Raw genomic sequence first — 15,816 nt, forward strand, 5'->3', positions numbered from 1 at the left:
ATGCTGTTATTCTGATATACACACCATTGTACCCCCTTACTCCTTGGAAGAAAAGTTACGGCCAACCTAGATAGCATATTCAAAAGCAGAGACATTACTTTGCCAACAAAGGTCCGTCTAGTCAGGGCTATGGTTTTGCCAGTGGTCACGTATGGATGTGAGAGTTGGACTGTGAAGAAAGCTGAGCGCCGAAGAATTGATGCTTTTGAACTGTGGTATTGGAGAAGACCCTTGAGAGTCCCTTGGACTGCAAGGAGATCCAACCAGTCCATTCTAAAGGAGATCAGCCCTGGGATTTCTTTGGAGGGAATGATGCTAAAGCTGAAACTCCAGTACTTTGGCCACCTCATGCGAAGAGTTGACTCATTGGAAAAGACTCTGATGCTGGGAGGGATTGAGGGCAGGAGGAGAAGGGGACGATAGAGGATGAGATGACTGGATGGCATCACTGACTCGATGGACGTGAGTCTGAGTGAACTCCGGGAGTTGGTGATGGACAGGGAGGCCTGGCGTGCTGCGATTCATGGGGTTGCAAAGAGTCAGACACGACTGAGCGACTGAACTGAACTGTACCCTCTTGGGCGAGGAAAAGAGTGGGGGGTTTTGGATCATCGTTCATTCTGTCCCCAGCACTGCCACTTGCAGATCGGGCTGCTCTCAGCTCACAGTGTACTGTACTGAGCTGAGGGGTTCCTTGAAGCTTCTTGACACCAGTCCCCAACCTCCATTTGGTGCTTCCTTTTCTGAGTTGAGAATGCTTTCTGAGGCTTGCTTTTATTTTATTTCTGTAATACAGCTTTTGTTGTTGAGTCACTCAGTCGCGTCCAACTCTTTACGACCCCATGGACTGCAGGATGCCAGACCTAATACAGCTTTATTGAGATGTAATTCACATACCATACAATTCACTCTTTTGGAATATACAATTCAGTGAGATAATTCTAGTGTATTCACAAGTTTGGGCCACCATCACCACTATCTAATTTCAGAACATTTTCATCAATCACAAAAGAAGTGCTGTTACAAGCAGTCATTCCCACCCCTCCTTCCAAGATTCCCCCAAATCCCTGACAACCACTAATTGACCTTCTGTCTCTGTGGACTTGTCCATTCTGATCAGTTCATGTAAATGGAATCTTATACCACGTGCTATTTTATGACTGGCTTCTTTCACTTGGCATCATGTTTTCAAGGTTCATCTGTTGTAACGTGTCAATAAGTCACTCCTTTTAAAAAATTTTTTATTGGAGTATAGTTGATTTACAATGTGTTTCTCCGTGCGTGTGTGCTTAGTTGCTCAGTTGTGTCTGACTCTTTGTGACCCCATGGACTGCCAGGCTCCTCTGTCTATGGCATATTTCTAGGCAAGAATACTGGAGTGGGTTGCCATTTCCTCCTCCAGGGGAGCTTCCCGATCCAGGGATTGAACCCATGACTCCTGCATTGCAGATGGATTCGTTACTGCTGAGCCATCAGGGAAGCTGGTGTTCATTTCTGCTGTACAGCAAAGCAAACCAGTTATACAGATACCTATATCCACTCCTTTTTTAGATTTTTTTCCCATGTAGGTCATTACAGAATATTGAGACAATTTCCCTGTGCTATACAGTAGGTCCTTATTAGCTATCTATTTTATATATAGTAGTGTGTATTTGCCAGTCCTAATCTTCCAGTGTATTTCCTGCTGGTAACCATAAGTTTGTTTTCTGCATCTGTGACTATTTCTGTTTTGCAAATAAGTTCATTTGTACCAATTTTTTAGATTCCGCATATAAGTGATGTATGATGTTTGCCTCTGACTTTACTCAGTATGCCGATCTTTAGCTCCATCCATGTTGCTTCCATATGTCATTCCTGTTTTATGGCCAATTAATATTCCATTGTATGTATGTAACACATTTAGTTCTTAACTGATGGACATTTGGGCTCTTTCCACTTTGATTTATTATGAGTAATGCTGCTTTGAACATGAATATACAAGTTTTGAGTGGACGTGTGTTTTCTCTCTCTTGGTTATATACCTTGAAGTGGAATTGCTAAGTCATATGATCACTCTGTTTAACTTTTGAGGAACTGTTTTTCATAGTGGCTGCACCATTATATATCCCTACTACCAGTTTGTGAGGATTTTAGCTTCTCCACATACTCTTTAACACTGTTGCCCTTTTTTTTTTTTTTTCAATAATCATAACCATCCTGGTGGGTGCATCCCACTGTGGTTCTGATTTGCGTTTCCCTAATAACTAGTGATGCTGAGCATCTCTTTGTGTTGTTATTGGTCATTTGCATATATTCTTTGGAGAAATGCCTGTTCAGTCCTTTGCTTATCTTAAAATAAGCAGTCTTAATCTGACTGAAGGGACAGCAGTCTTCCCATGGAATCCCAGTGAGTGACTGCTCAAGGAGAGATTTTCCTTTAAAACCAGACTTCGTTAGGTTTCTGGCACTCTACACCTAGCTATATTACCTCTGATTCTCATGACCCGGGGCCAATTACTTGAGCTCGCTTAGAGCTGGCTCTGAGACAATCATTTCTGCTGTAAGAGGCCCACAGAGTGTGCCTTCTCTTGGTCAGAGTCTTCTACCATCTCTTGTGGAGATTCATGATGCATGTGTTCTACAGTTAAGCCTCTGAAGAATTCCACAGTTAACACTTATCAGAAATCATTATCTAATATCTTATCAGATAAATGGTTTGCAAATATTTCCCCGCCCTCCCCCCCGTTGATTGTTTTTTCCCCACTTTGTTGATGGTGTCCTTTAAAATACAGCTGTTTTAAATTTTGATCAATGTCACTTTATGTTCTTCTTTTGTTACTTAAGCTTTTGGTGTTCCCTAGTTCTTGTAGGGCTTTCTAAACAATGTTTTTAGGGTAAAAAATGGACATTATTCAGAATAAGATCCTCAATTTACTGTGGAGCATTTTAAACATTTACAAAAATAATGCTAAAGAGAATGGTATAATACAATGACGCGCCTATGTACCTACCTCCTAACTTCAGCAGTTTAGCATTTTGGCCAGTCTTGTTTTTACCTATATCTACTTTCACTTCCATTCATCCCCACTGCAATTATTTTGAAGCAAGTTGCAGACTTCTATCATCTCAACCATAAATAGTTCCGTTTGAATCTCTAAAAGATAAAAGGACTTTGTTCCAGAACATAACCGCTCTCCCATACCACACCCTAAAAACTTGACAATAATTCCTTAACATTACAAGAGAGGATCTTGCATGTGAAAATTTAATTTGGATCTAGAGGTAAAAATCCAATGAGAAAATTCAGCTAATTATGACAGTTCTTCTGTTTTCATAAGGAATTATCCAGAAGAGTTATACCACTTTAAAAAAGTTAAACTACCCAGCGACACCCTTAAGTCCTATGAGTATCAAAAAGTGCTCTTCCAACCACAGGTCTTTCTTTTTTGACTTGAACGGCTCTAGTGGTAAGTTTTAATCATGGCAGTCCTCTCCTTTATCCCTCTGAAATCTTTGTCTTTTTTTTAGGGGGTGGGGGACACATGCATCCATTTCTAGCCTCTGCCCAGTATATAAAGTGAAAGATTAACTTCTGATTAACTTTTGCCCTCAATTTCTAGTGTAGGGAGAGGTTTTGGGGAAATCCTGTTCTTATCAGAGGTTGCACAGAGGTTCAGAGAAACCCAGGGAATAGAGGAGACCAGCCCGCATGGCTTCTCTTTCAGCTGTCCAGAGCACAGTGTCCCCCATCCAGAGCCTGACAACGCCTGCCCTCAGGGTACAGTATGGCGGGGCAGTTCACGACTGATGAGCAGAGATGGAAAATAGAATTTGGAGGCTGAAAGATGCGATAAGATAATGATTCTATGAACAGATGTTCAATAAGAAAGGCTGTGCTGTTTGAAGTGTGGGAGGCTTAGGGTTAAAGAAGCTGCTTAACTGTGGGACCCTTCAGAGGCTTAACTGTGAAGCACATGCACCGTGAATCTCTAAGAGAGACCATAAACGTCTTCAACCATGTGAGCATCTTATCACAGAGATAGCTGCCTTGGAGCGGCCTCTGGGTGATGCTGATAGAAGTAATGAAGGCTCAGAGAGGTGAAGTAACTGGCCCAAGGTCATGAGGATGAGTGGTAGAGTGCCAGATCCCTGACAGAGTCTAGCTTGCAGGGAAATCTGCCTGTAGGCGGTCACTCACTGGGATTCTACGGGAAGACCTCTGCCCCTTCAGTTAGAAACCGTCGGTCTAGCCCTAAGTCACCTGGCATTTTCAGACCTTCGGTGTACGGTCCGGCAAGCGGGAGCGGTAATAACTGCCTGGCCCCATCATCAGCTGATGTAAGGAACAATGAAAAGATGTGAAAGTAGTTTATAAACCTTGAATTCTTTGCAAGAATGATGCTTTATTGTGTCTCTCAGTGGTCAGTGCCTCCTTTTCTATAATACTGAGCACACCTTGCCAAGGATATGCATCTTGAGCAAAGTGAAGGACTTTGGAATGGTGAATATAAAATAGGATATTGGTACCTGCTGCTTTTTTTCCCCGAGAGGTACAGTAGCCTGCACTGACTTCTTGCTGTGATGGGATGCTTTCTCAAAGGCCCTTCCAGCGTTTTCTCCCCTAGTCATTAGGCATAGAGAGTAGGGCCTGCCTGCCCACCTTTGCTTTGCTCTCATGCTTGTTTCATGATTTGGGCCCATGGTCAAAATGTCTTTGAAGTCGGTTTACATACTGCTGTCATCCTGTGTTGCTTCCTCCTTTGTGGCCTGGGAATCCACAGGGTTCAGGTGTGGCCTTGGCTGGCCATAATGTGATGAAAGGTCCAGCATCCTTGGCATCTAGTGTGATTCCCTCTCCAGTTTCACCACCTTCAGTCATCATCTTACTTGGGCTATGGATGTGCGTGTTCCAGAAGTTTCTGCACTCCCTACATCTTCTGGGAAGGATAAGTTGTCTTAAAGTTTTCTGCTGGTGTTTTTGACCATGAAATCTTAGACCTGAAGAAAGTTTGGTTACCGAATAGCCTAAGGAAGGAGGAAGTAATATTTGATTTACATAAGATCTAGGAAATGAGAAAAGGCTTGGTGCCAGGAGCTGTGTTTCCAGCTAGGCCTTATTAAGTCTCATAGTCCTTGAAGCAGAAAAGGTGACTTCCTGGTGTTGCTAATGGAATTTCTGGTGAATGGGAGACAAAACCAGGACCCACTTCATCCCATTCCCCATAACTGAAAAACTATTGCTGGGGCGTTCAGTCATGTTCCAGCTGTACCTTGAGAAAGGGATTTTGGCTTTTGAGATGGCTTAAGTGCTTTAAATTCCTCAGCTGAGAAAATTGGAGGTGGATAACCAGAGGGTTTCCCAATCCCTTCATCAAGCCTTATGAGCTCAGAGTACCGTCCAGGTGCTCTCCTTATCTCTCAGCTGTTTTTCAGGTTTCTGTGACCAGGAAAAAGTCACCTGCCCTAATGTTTCAGGTTTAGCTGTATTAACTTCATTTTTACCATTTTCTCTGTAGTTGTCAATTCCTTCATCCATGTGACCATCTTTTCTTGAAGGCCTGCTTTGTGCGATGCATTGCTTGGTACTGTGAGGGACACAGAAATGAACGTTATGTACCTTGGCCTTTCATTGCTTATACTGTACAAGAGGACATAGGCCTGAGAATAAACGACTTTGCTGACACATAGACAAGGGAGCGGATCTTCTTATAAAGCACAACCAAGATCTTACTTTGGAGAGTCTGCACAGTTGCTCTTATGACTTTGCACCCAGAGAGCCCAGAGCTGCTTGCAGGTCCTCAGAGTTGAGGTATCGTGAATAAAATGACATGCTGTTGGCCCTTCCAGGGGCCTGCCACCATTTCACCAAAAGTGGGTTGAGTCTCTCTTTGTCCTGCCCCTAAGTGGAAGCTGAAATCAGATTTAGTGGAGGCCTTGAAGACTAATTTTCCTAAATGAGGTTCTCTTTCCAGGTCACATGTGTGTGTGTATCACGTATTTGGTGTGACCTAGGTCCCCCCTTTTTTCTTATTCTGATCTTTGGTTTAGAGAGCAGTTTGTGAGGAGACATGAAATCTTTCTGGGGACAGCCCTGAGTTGTAGCTTGCTGATTTTCATGTAATTCTTGGCTACTTGCCAGTTTGGTTGAGGTTGAACTGTTTTCAGAGCAGGAAGAATGAACCTAGCATTTTGGTATAGAAACAAACAAGGCTGCTGTTGTACTTGATAAAGCTAAAACTGTAGACCCAGCAGCAGCTCATTAACCATCAGTGACAGCTCCTGGTTAGTGGTGAGTTTCAGAGACCCCTAGACTCTCCAGAGGAGGCAGTAAATATTTATCCATGAAGGTAATAAATACCAACAGAGTGATTGATTGTCAACAGAAACGGATTTTCTTGTTAAGGGGCAGATAAGCAGGAGGCAGAAACCTTAGGAGGCTGTTGTAAACCAGTTTCAGCTTCTGCTACTTTGACTTCTCTATTTAAAAGATTAAGGCTGTACCATTGCATGGATATCTTCCGTGCACCTTCCACATCCCCCCCCCCCCCAATCAGATTCAAGATTTATCATATTTTAGGAGTAAATATAATTAAACAGCAAGAGAACCAAGATACTTAACAAAATAGAAATTCCTGCCCTTGACATTTATAGTGCTACCATAGTCATCAGAAAGAAAAAATGTGCCACTTACAGGTACTCAGTAAACAAACACATACGTGCTGGCCTCTGCTCTATACCGCCAGCTGATCTTTGCTTCATCTTCAGCCTTTCTTGAATGCCCCGTGTGTCCTTGTTTTCATGCTTTTGGTCGTGCTTGGCCTTGCTTAGCGCTTTCATCTTCTCCCCCAAACCCTACTTTTTTTTTAGTTAGCCATCTCACAGTGACACTTTTTTGGCCAGTCTGTCCCTCAACAGCTTCCTTTCTTCAAGCTCTTCTTACACTTCTGGCTCTACCCCTTCCCTCGCTTTTATTATAGGGTGCCATTTGTTTCTCCCTGAGGTCTTTGCTCCCTCACTGTGTAACTGAGTAAGTCACTCCTTCAGGGCAAGGCCAGTTCATCCAGTAGTGATCTTTCTCATCCCCGTGGTCTATCCTGGTGGCTGGACGTGACTGTGATTATCATGTCACAGAAGAGGGGGAAGTGACGGGTGTAATATCAAAACACTGTGTCCATGCTTGTTCAAGCCATTTTGTCCAACCACACAGGTCTGGCTGAAATGCTGGCTCCAACTGCCTACTAGGTGTGTGTTTTTGAATGAATTACCTAACTACACTGAAGCGCATGTTTTTCATCTGTTAAATATGAGATAGCAATATAGGTTCGGGTTCTCCCTCTCTGAAATATATCATCTGATGTTTAACAAGTGACTGTGTACTGTAGTTGAGGGCTGTTTACCCAGCCAGTTTCTGGGAAGACTCAGGAAAGGAGTAGGAGAGCATCCCCAGGTTTTCATGGAGGCCTTGTAGAAGAAACAAGCCCTGTGCCTTGTAGACCTCCTTGTCCCTTTTGGAACCCAGGAGAGGTGTGTTACCTTGCCTCAGCAGGCTTGCTCCTCGTCTGCCTTTGTCCAGTCCCAGGACACAGATAAGTTAGTATTCTTGGTTTCTGGCAGCTGAGCAGTCTTTAACATTTCTACTTGGCAAGGTTCTGCCAGTCTTTGTTCTGGGCTTGGAATTCTTCCTATGGCATTCCCCAAAATAATTACTTCAGGATCCTTTTATTGATGCCCAGCCTTGCATTTATGACATGATGTCTTGGTTTGACTGATTGTGGCACTCCTGTCAATCTGGGGTTTGGGTTAGTATTCATGTCTGCATTTTTTGAGTCAGAACTTGAAGGCATTTAAATGTGCTTGTGCACAGCCTGCGAGTGAAAAGAAAGGTCTTTTATTTTTATCTTAGATGTTCTGTATCTGTGTTGCAGCCTCTACTCAAAGCATCTGGAAATAAAAGGCTTTAGGTCTGGAGATTACCTCTTGCCCTGGAAGCTGGCAGTTGCTATCCTGTTCTGACAAAACCTTCTTTCTTCAGATTCCTTGATTGCGAAATGAGAAACTCAGAGCCCTCAGCCCTAGTCTCCTTTAGCCTCTGCTGGCCGATGAACACTTCACCAGATTACCTGAGATCCAAGGCATGGAAGACCTTCCATGCCACCTTGCTCCTTGTGTGGGGACCGGTTCCGTGTTGGGAACTTATGAGAACTTTAGGACTGTCCTAGTCTTTTACTTCATGGAGCTCAGGCCCCAAAGTTGGTCAGAATGAGAGGCCCTGACCCTATCCTTGGGAACACCACTGTCAGATTCATTGTTAAGTGACAGTCTTACAGATAGGGTTCTAGAGCACTGACTAGGGACATGAGTGTCTGCTTAGCGTTTAGCTGACCGTCAGTTCCAGTTTTTGCTTTACCGGTAACTTCTGGTTTAATATCATGACTCCTGTATTATTGTAAAGGAAAGAGTCTGGAGCCAGAGATGTCATTCAGATCCTTGCTCTTACTCTGCCTGCTCTGTGACCTTGGGCAGGTCTCCATATGCCTCAGTTTCTACAGCTGAGCAGTAAGGATATTAATACCTACATGATGATCATGAGATGTTGGTTAAATGAAAGTTCTTAACATAAAGGCTGGTTTCATTGTCAGTACTAGCAAATAACTTCTCTCGCTCTGCCTCTTTCCCAGAATTTCTTTTTAATATTTATTTTTAAAGTTTTATTTATTTGGTTTTGGCTGTGCTGGGTCTTGGTTGCTGTGCAGGCATTCTCTAGTTGCAGTGAGCAGGGGCTGCTCTATAGCTGCTGTACATGAGCTGCTCATTGAGGAAACTTCTCTTGTTGATGAGCACACGCTTTTAGTGTGCAGACCTCAGTAGTTGCAGCTCATGGGTTCAGTGTCTGCGGCTCCCAGGCTCTAGAGCACAGGCTCAGTAGTTGTGGTGCACAGGCTTAGTTGCCCCTTGGCATGTGGAATCTTCCTGGAGCAGGGATCGAACCTGTGTCTGCTACATTGACAGGTGGATTCTTTACCACTGAACAACCAGGGAAGCCCTTTCTCAGAATTTAAGGATTATAAATGCATAGGCTGCCTAGGAAAATGTTGCCAAAAGATTCTTAAATCAACTATAGTAAAGGAATGAATTTCACTAGCTTTGAACATGTATTATGTTGTAATGAGTGAGTGAGTGAAAGTCGCTAAGTTGTGTCCAACTCTTTGTGACTGCATGGATTATACAGTCCCTGGAATTCTCCAGGCCAGAATACTGGAGTGGGTAGCCGTTCCCTTCCCCAGGGGATCCTCTCAACCCAGGAATTGAACCCAGGTCTCCCACATTGCAGGTGGATTCTTCACCAGCTGAGCCACAAGGGAAGCCCAAGAATACTGGAGTGAGTAGCTTATCCCTCCTCCGGCGGATCTTCCCAACCCATGACTCGAACCAGGGTCTCCTGCATTGCAGGCGAATTCTTTACCAACTGAGCTATCAGGGAAGTATAGCTGTTGCAGTGTGTCTTCTTTAATAAATTAATCCAAACGGTTTCAGCATTATCTTTGTCACTACTCAGGGCCATAAACAGTTATTAAACTGAATATTTTGACAGCATAATCCTGGTCAGTTCTGGTTTAGTGTGATTTGCAGCATGTAGGATCTTAGTTCCCTGACCAGGGATGGAACCCATACCCCTTGGCAGTGGAAGCACAGAATCCTAACCACTGGACCACCAGAGAATTCCCCCTCCCCACCTTTTTTTAAGTTGGTGAATTCAGCATTGAATCAAATTCTACATTGTGTCAGGGAGATGACTAAAATGGTTTGAAGATGGATTTGACTTAGCTTTGGTCTACCATGTATGAACCTGGATCATTTATATAAAAGAATCTTTTTTCAGACTAGTAGAAACTACTGATTATCATTTTGCTTCTTAAATCCCCAAACTGACTACTTTGTCCCTGGGTTGTGGTAATATTTGTAAGTCATGGCAAAAAGTGAACTTGCCTTCCTGGGAATGCCTGCATTTGCCATTTCAGCTGCTCTTTCTTCTCATCCTCCAAATTTTAGAACTCAGTGAGGGTTGGTCAGGGACTAGGGGCAAGGAAAAGTAGATCAGTGAGGAAGATACCATTCTTAGTAGTCACTTTGTTAGAGTGTATGATGTTGTTTTCGGTTTAATGTTGCCTGGTACACAGAATCTTATAGTCTTGTAAGAAGATAAAAGTTGGCAAATGCTGATTAGAAACACTGTCTTGAGTAGCATCCTTAATAGAATAATTTATTAGGTTGCAAGGAAATTGGGAAGCCTGTGTTGCAATTTTGATCATTGAGATTGAACTTTGACAAAATTATTTTTGAATTTCTAGTAATCTTGTTGCAGTTCCACTTAATCAGAGATGACTGCTGATAAATATTATTTAGAAATGTGGAAAGTTTCCTTTGTCCATTAGAGCAAGGATTCTTGACTGTCTTGCTCACAGAGGTACCTCCAGCTCCTATACCAGTGCCTGGCATACTGTGGGTGTTCAGTAGGTGTGGAATGAATGAATGGATAGTATGCCTACGCCATGTACTCTTTCCATAGAGCTGTGGGTGTCATGCTGTCTTGTCAGGTAGGTTCAGAGCGGAGTTGCCCAGGAGGAGTTGAGGATGCCTTTTCCACTAGTTTTATTGTCAAAGTTAATAATGCTGGGTGTGTTTGAGGATGGTCTACGTTCGAGGAAATGAAAAGAGGGTGTAGAAAGCTGTCTCTTCTCTCTTGCCCAGAGGGATGTGTCTGAGTGTCCAGGCCTGCCTGCCTGGCTGGCAGTTCATCCTATGTGTGAGGGTAGAAGCAAGGCATGGGCTAGACTAGATGACCGCGTCTTGAGGGGACATATTCGCTGAAGAATGGCTTCCTAGTCCCCAAACACCTGCAGTGGCAGAAGCCACTTCACCCCTCTTCCCTTCTCCATAGCAATGGGGCTGCTAGTCATTTCTTTGTGAGACTCCAGGAAATGGCCCAGCTGTCTTGGCTTATTCATTTCCTTGTCCGGAAAGTCGATGTGACCTTGACCGTCAGTGGGAGACCTGTAGCAAGTACATTGTGTGTCTGGCTGGATTCGCTAATGATTGAAAAGTACTTTTGGCAAGTCACCTTGCTGTAAGTGTTATATACTGCTAATTTATTGTCCTCAGTAGAGGTGAAAGAAAATAGAGGTGAAAAATAATTTGCAAGAATCATTTCTGATTTACCTGGGTCTGCCCAGCACAGTGCCAGTCCCACGGGGGCCTTTGCTGAGTATCACTGAAAGAAAACTGTTGCAGAAAATAAAAAGATGAGATATACTTGCTTTGAGTGATGGAAATATCATTAATCTGCAGCCTAGGAAGTTATTAGAAAGTAACTTTGGGTTTACAGTGTTCCTCTGAAGATTGTTCTCATTGTGAGTCATTTCTGCAAGTCCAAATCCAAACACAAATGCTTGCTACTATTGTCTTTGCTAAAGGTTTCATGGCTGGAGGGAGGGAGTGTGACCTGCTGTTAAGGGAACACTAGCCAGACAAGAGCTGGCTTACACCGCTGACTGGGAAAAGTCAGGTGAGGACGCCAACCCCGGGGCCTTTGCTTCCTGTACAAAAGCTTACCTTAGAGAGCCATTTCTCCGTAAACTGCACTTAGAGAAGAAAGTCTGACAAACCTAAGGTAGTGAACTTTTCAGAAGCAAGAGTCGGTTTAAATATAGAGATCTGTTTCACTGGCAACTTGGAGGCTGCGGTGGGACTTGTTGTACCTTTTGTAAGACAAGTGAGGAAAGATGTTGGCACCTGTACATGCAGTCTGTTTATGAAACATAAACTCTCCTGTCAGAGCGAGGGCTCGAGAGGTCAGTACCCAAGGTAACATGTCCTACCTTCACTGGGAAAGAGGTGCCTCTCCCAGCCCTCTCTGAATTGCATCCGTCCCTTGAGAAAGTTGGAACAGCCAGGCACGGAGCACTGTCGGTTCTGGCAGAGGTGGGGTGGGAAAATTTCTGTGAAACTGACAGCTCCTGGGCCCTGTTTTCTTAACTAAGGAGGAGAAACAATTCCCTGGGAGCTCTTAGAATCCCATCATTATTCAGAGAAATGTAGCTCTTTGCAGCATTAAAGCCTTGATTTATGTACAGTCCAGCCTGCTCAGAGCCGAGGGGAGCAAAGGGGAGCGGGCAGCGGCCTTGTCCCACCTCACTGTCGGCTCCAGCCCTAGGTGGGTCCAGGGCTGGACTTCATGGGTTTGCGGCACATCCTTCTTAGTATTCTCCAGCAGCTGTCTGGAGTTTTTTCTGCCGTGCCTGAACTGATGTCATTTCCCCCTTGGCAGACAGCTTCAGCTTTGCTGCGTCTGAGATATGTCACGAGAAGGTGGGGGTGGGTCAGAGCCAGGCTCGGGGAGCAGCCAGGAGAGCCGGAGGAAGAGTGCCCGCTTGGTCCCAGGACTCTGTTTACTTTTCCTTCTTTGCTAAGGAAGGCCGGGTAACCGGGAACGCTGAGCACCAGACCCGCCAGGGGAAATGCTCCTTCCAAGACCTTAACTTTTCAAAAGCCCTTTGTTCCCAGCGTTAGTGTGGACGATGCTCTTGCAGGATGCCTTTCCTTTTGGGTCTTAGACAGGTAATGGAACGGGTGGTCCGGGAACTGGGTTCCGAAAGGGAAGAGGGTGGGAGCTTACTTATCCTACTCCTGCTTTGGGTGGAGGGAACCTTTTAGAAAATGTCTCGCAGTTGCAGCAGGCCAGCTCCCTCACAGAATTTTCCAGGCTTTTCTTCCTGCTATCTAGTTGCTCCTTAACTCCCCTGGCCACCGGGTTCTTAACCCCCCTGTATCCCTGAGATCTTGCTGGGGTGTCTGTTCTGATTTTCCATTAGACACCGTAAAACCATTGCCAAGCCCTTAGTGAGGAAACAGTTGAGGGGTGAGGCCTGGAGGGAGAGAGGCAGAGCAGGATTCCTGATCAAAACCCCTTTTATTCCTTCTCCATTTTGATTGGGTTAGTTAGCAGAGACCACAGTTCTCTGCTTCTGAAGAGATTCTGAGTTGGGGTGGGGGGCCTTCTGTTAAAGAGAAGGGCTCCTTTTAGAGACTTTCTCCTTTTAAGCCTGTGGTCAGGGCTGTGGGTCCAAGGGACGTCCTGAATGTCTCAGAGGGGTGGGGGTGGGACTGACCACATTCTGGTCTTCCTGATGGAATTTTCCAAGCTAGCAGACCCCTGTGGCAGAGACTTGATTACTTTGCGAGCTGCCGTTTGAAGTAGGGGCACTTGAATTATAGCCGGGAACCTAGTGTGGAATGAGAAAACAGTAGCGACCAACTGCGGTCTTCTGAGAACACAGCTGTTGCCAACTATTTGTTCCAGGGCTTCTGAGCTCAGGCCACCCCCACCCCCTCTTTGGTCTGAGAGGCATGTCTGTATCGGAATGTGTAGCTGTAATCAGCAGTGGCTGTAAGCGGGGGTGGGGACAGACACACACCCTTCTGCTGCCTGTTCCTGGGTGAGAAAAAGCCACAGATGTGATCAAACCAGAAGTCTTACAAAAGAAATATATATGCTTCTAGGGACTGCTGGTTTAACCGCACGCTTAGAAAAGGGCTAGAATGTCCCTTGGGTGGCCTGAAATTCTTCTAAAAGTAGGCTTTTCTGAAAAGCTCCCCATGTTCTAGTACTGCTTTTGTTACTGTTCAGAGTTCCTTAGATGCAGAGATAGGCAGAGAGAGTGGGGACCCTATTGGAGCACCTCCTCTGTCCCTCAGGAAAGGCTGTCCTTTTGATTTGTGGGCAGAGTAAGCCCTGGCGAGGATTTTGAGCAGTGTTGGAAATAGGAAGCATCTCATGCTATGTCAGCAGGTGGGGAATAGCAGCTGGAAACTGCCTGGTACAGTGGAAAGAGTGGGACTGGGGAGCCAGAAGACCTGCCTCTGTATCTTGGCTCCCCCGCAGGGTCTCAGAGGCTGCATAACTGCTCTGAACCTGGTCTTAAAAATAATATAATCTACTGGAAGAGTTATTGGGAGAATTTGACGGAAAAATGTATTTGAAACACTAGCACTTTGGCTAAATTAGAATAGGCATTTAGTAAAAATGTTAGGAAACTAGAAGCTAGAGGACTGGTTTCTAGACAGAGGTGGAGGCTATAATGGCAGGAGCTCTTGCCCTGGGATTTGGACATTGTTTGTTGACTGCGACTTGGGAGGCCTTTGCTTACTGTAATCCGTACTATAGTAATTACTATAATCTGAGCTCACGTCCAGTAACCTCCGCACAGTTGAGTGAGAGGATGCAGAGCTGGGTGGCGTGGCGTGAAGGACTGGGTTGGTTGGGGGGAGTATCTCAGAGGCTGCACAGCAGGGGTGAATCTACGTTCTTGTTTCTGAATGGGTTCCTGTTAGAGGGCTGGACTTGAGGACCTCCTGAAGCTCTTTCTGCCCCAGCCTTCTGTGATTCATACCTTGCCTGTGAAAACCCTGTGTATCTTTGGTAACATAATTTTGTATATTTTCAGTATTTCTGTGTCTGACAGCGAAGCTGTGTTCTTTATTGGAGCTATTGTAAAAGCCAGCCTTCTAAAACTTACTTGGTGATAATTCTGTTTTTAAGAAAATGACACAAAACAGATATGCTGTTGGTCTTTATCATACATTTTATATGTGTGTGTGTATATATATATATATATATATATGCGCTGCTGCTAAGTTGCTTCAGTCATGTCCGACTCTGTGCAACCCCATAGACGGCAGCCACCAGGCTCCCCCGTCCCTGGGTTTCTCCAGGCAAGAACACTAGAGTGGGCTGCCGTTTCCTTCTCCAATACATGAAAGTGAAGTCAGTCAGTCGTGTCCAACTCGTAGTGACCCCATGGACTACAGCCTTCCAGGCAAGAGTACTGGAGTGGGGTACCATTGCCTTCACACACACAGACACACACACACACACACACACACACACGCACGCTTTCGTATATTATTTCCCTCTTAATACACGTGACACACCTATCTTATGTGGATTGTGATTCTGTTTCTCTGATAGTTGTGCTGAGGCTTACAGAAGGTAAGCCACTTGTCCAAGGTTGATCAACTAGCTAGGGAAACTAGCTAGGTCATTAATGTTTATTTGTTTTTGACTTCTTTTGTTTGGTTGGTTTTGTTTTAAAATTTTCAAACCGAGGCATTTTGATTCCAAAGCCTGGTGTTTTCTTCGCTATCTACTGGTGTCTATGAAAGTGGAGTTGGATTAACGCATTGCTCGCGCCGAGGCGTGTATCCTGAAGTTTATTTCTAAGTGGCCCAGGTACCAGATGAGACACGTGTCTCTGAGTACCCTTTTGCATTTTACTCTGTGGAAGATTCTCATGCATATTGCATCTACTGAATAATGCCACTGTACTTAATGAATGTGGACCTGGCACAGAGGATAAATAAAGCACCGTGCTTATTCCTAGAAATCACTCTAGTGCAATAGTTCTCAAATGCATAAAAATCACCTAGGAGTGGAGTGATTAGAATATAGATTCAGTAGGTGTGGGTCCAGGGCCCAGGATCATTTCTATTAAGTTCCCCAGGTGGTTCAGACCTGGTAATATCTGGCCACACTTGGAGAGATTCCGCCTCAACTTGGCTCACACCCCTTACTCCCTTCCCTGCACTTTAGTAGCTTGGATATAATTATAAGACAGTGTGCTAAGCCTGAAACAGAGGATCCCCAGGGACTAGGACAGCTTAGGGTGGGAAAGCATCAGGCTTGGGGAGTGGGATGGGCATGGAAGGTTCCGTGAGAAGTGATACTTGACCTGAGTCTCGAAGGATGAGTAGGAGTTTACCAGACATATGAGCTGGGAAGGA

The 15,816-nt window shown here is 44.7% G+C and overlaps 1 protein-coding gene across 2 annotated transcripts in view; it reads left to right on the plus strand.

Annotated features, from left to right (window-relative positions):
• WBP1L (WW domain binding protein 1 like) overlaps window positions 1-15,816 on the plus strand; it is a 59,690-nt gene that overhangs the window by 11,324 nt on the left and 32,550 nt on the right. Inside the window, exon 1 of one of the 2 annotated variants that reach the window (XM_069566962.1) lies at window positions 12,319-12,594. The exons of the other annotated variant lie outside the window; for it this stretch is intronic. Coding sequence (XP_069423063.1) covers window positions 12,568-12,594 — 27 coding nt within the window. The 5' untranslated portion in view covers window positions 12,319-12,567. Of the gene's footprint in view, window positions 1-12,318; window positions 12,595-15,816 lie in introns of those variants that run through there. 2 annotated transcript variants of the gene reach the window in all.

This window comes from Ovis canadensis, chromosome 22 (genome assembly GCF_042477335.2).
Source record: "Ovis canadensis isolate MfBH-ARS-UI-01 breed Bighorn chromosome 22, ARS-UI_OviCan_v2, whole genome shotgun sequence".
NCBI lineage: Eukaryota > Metazoa > Chordata > Mammalia > Artiodactyla > Bovidae > Ovis > Ovis canadensis.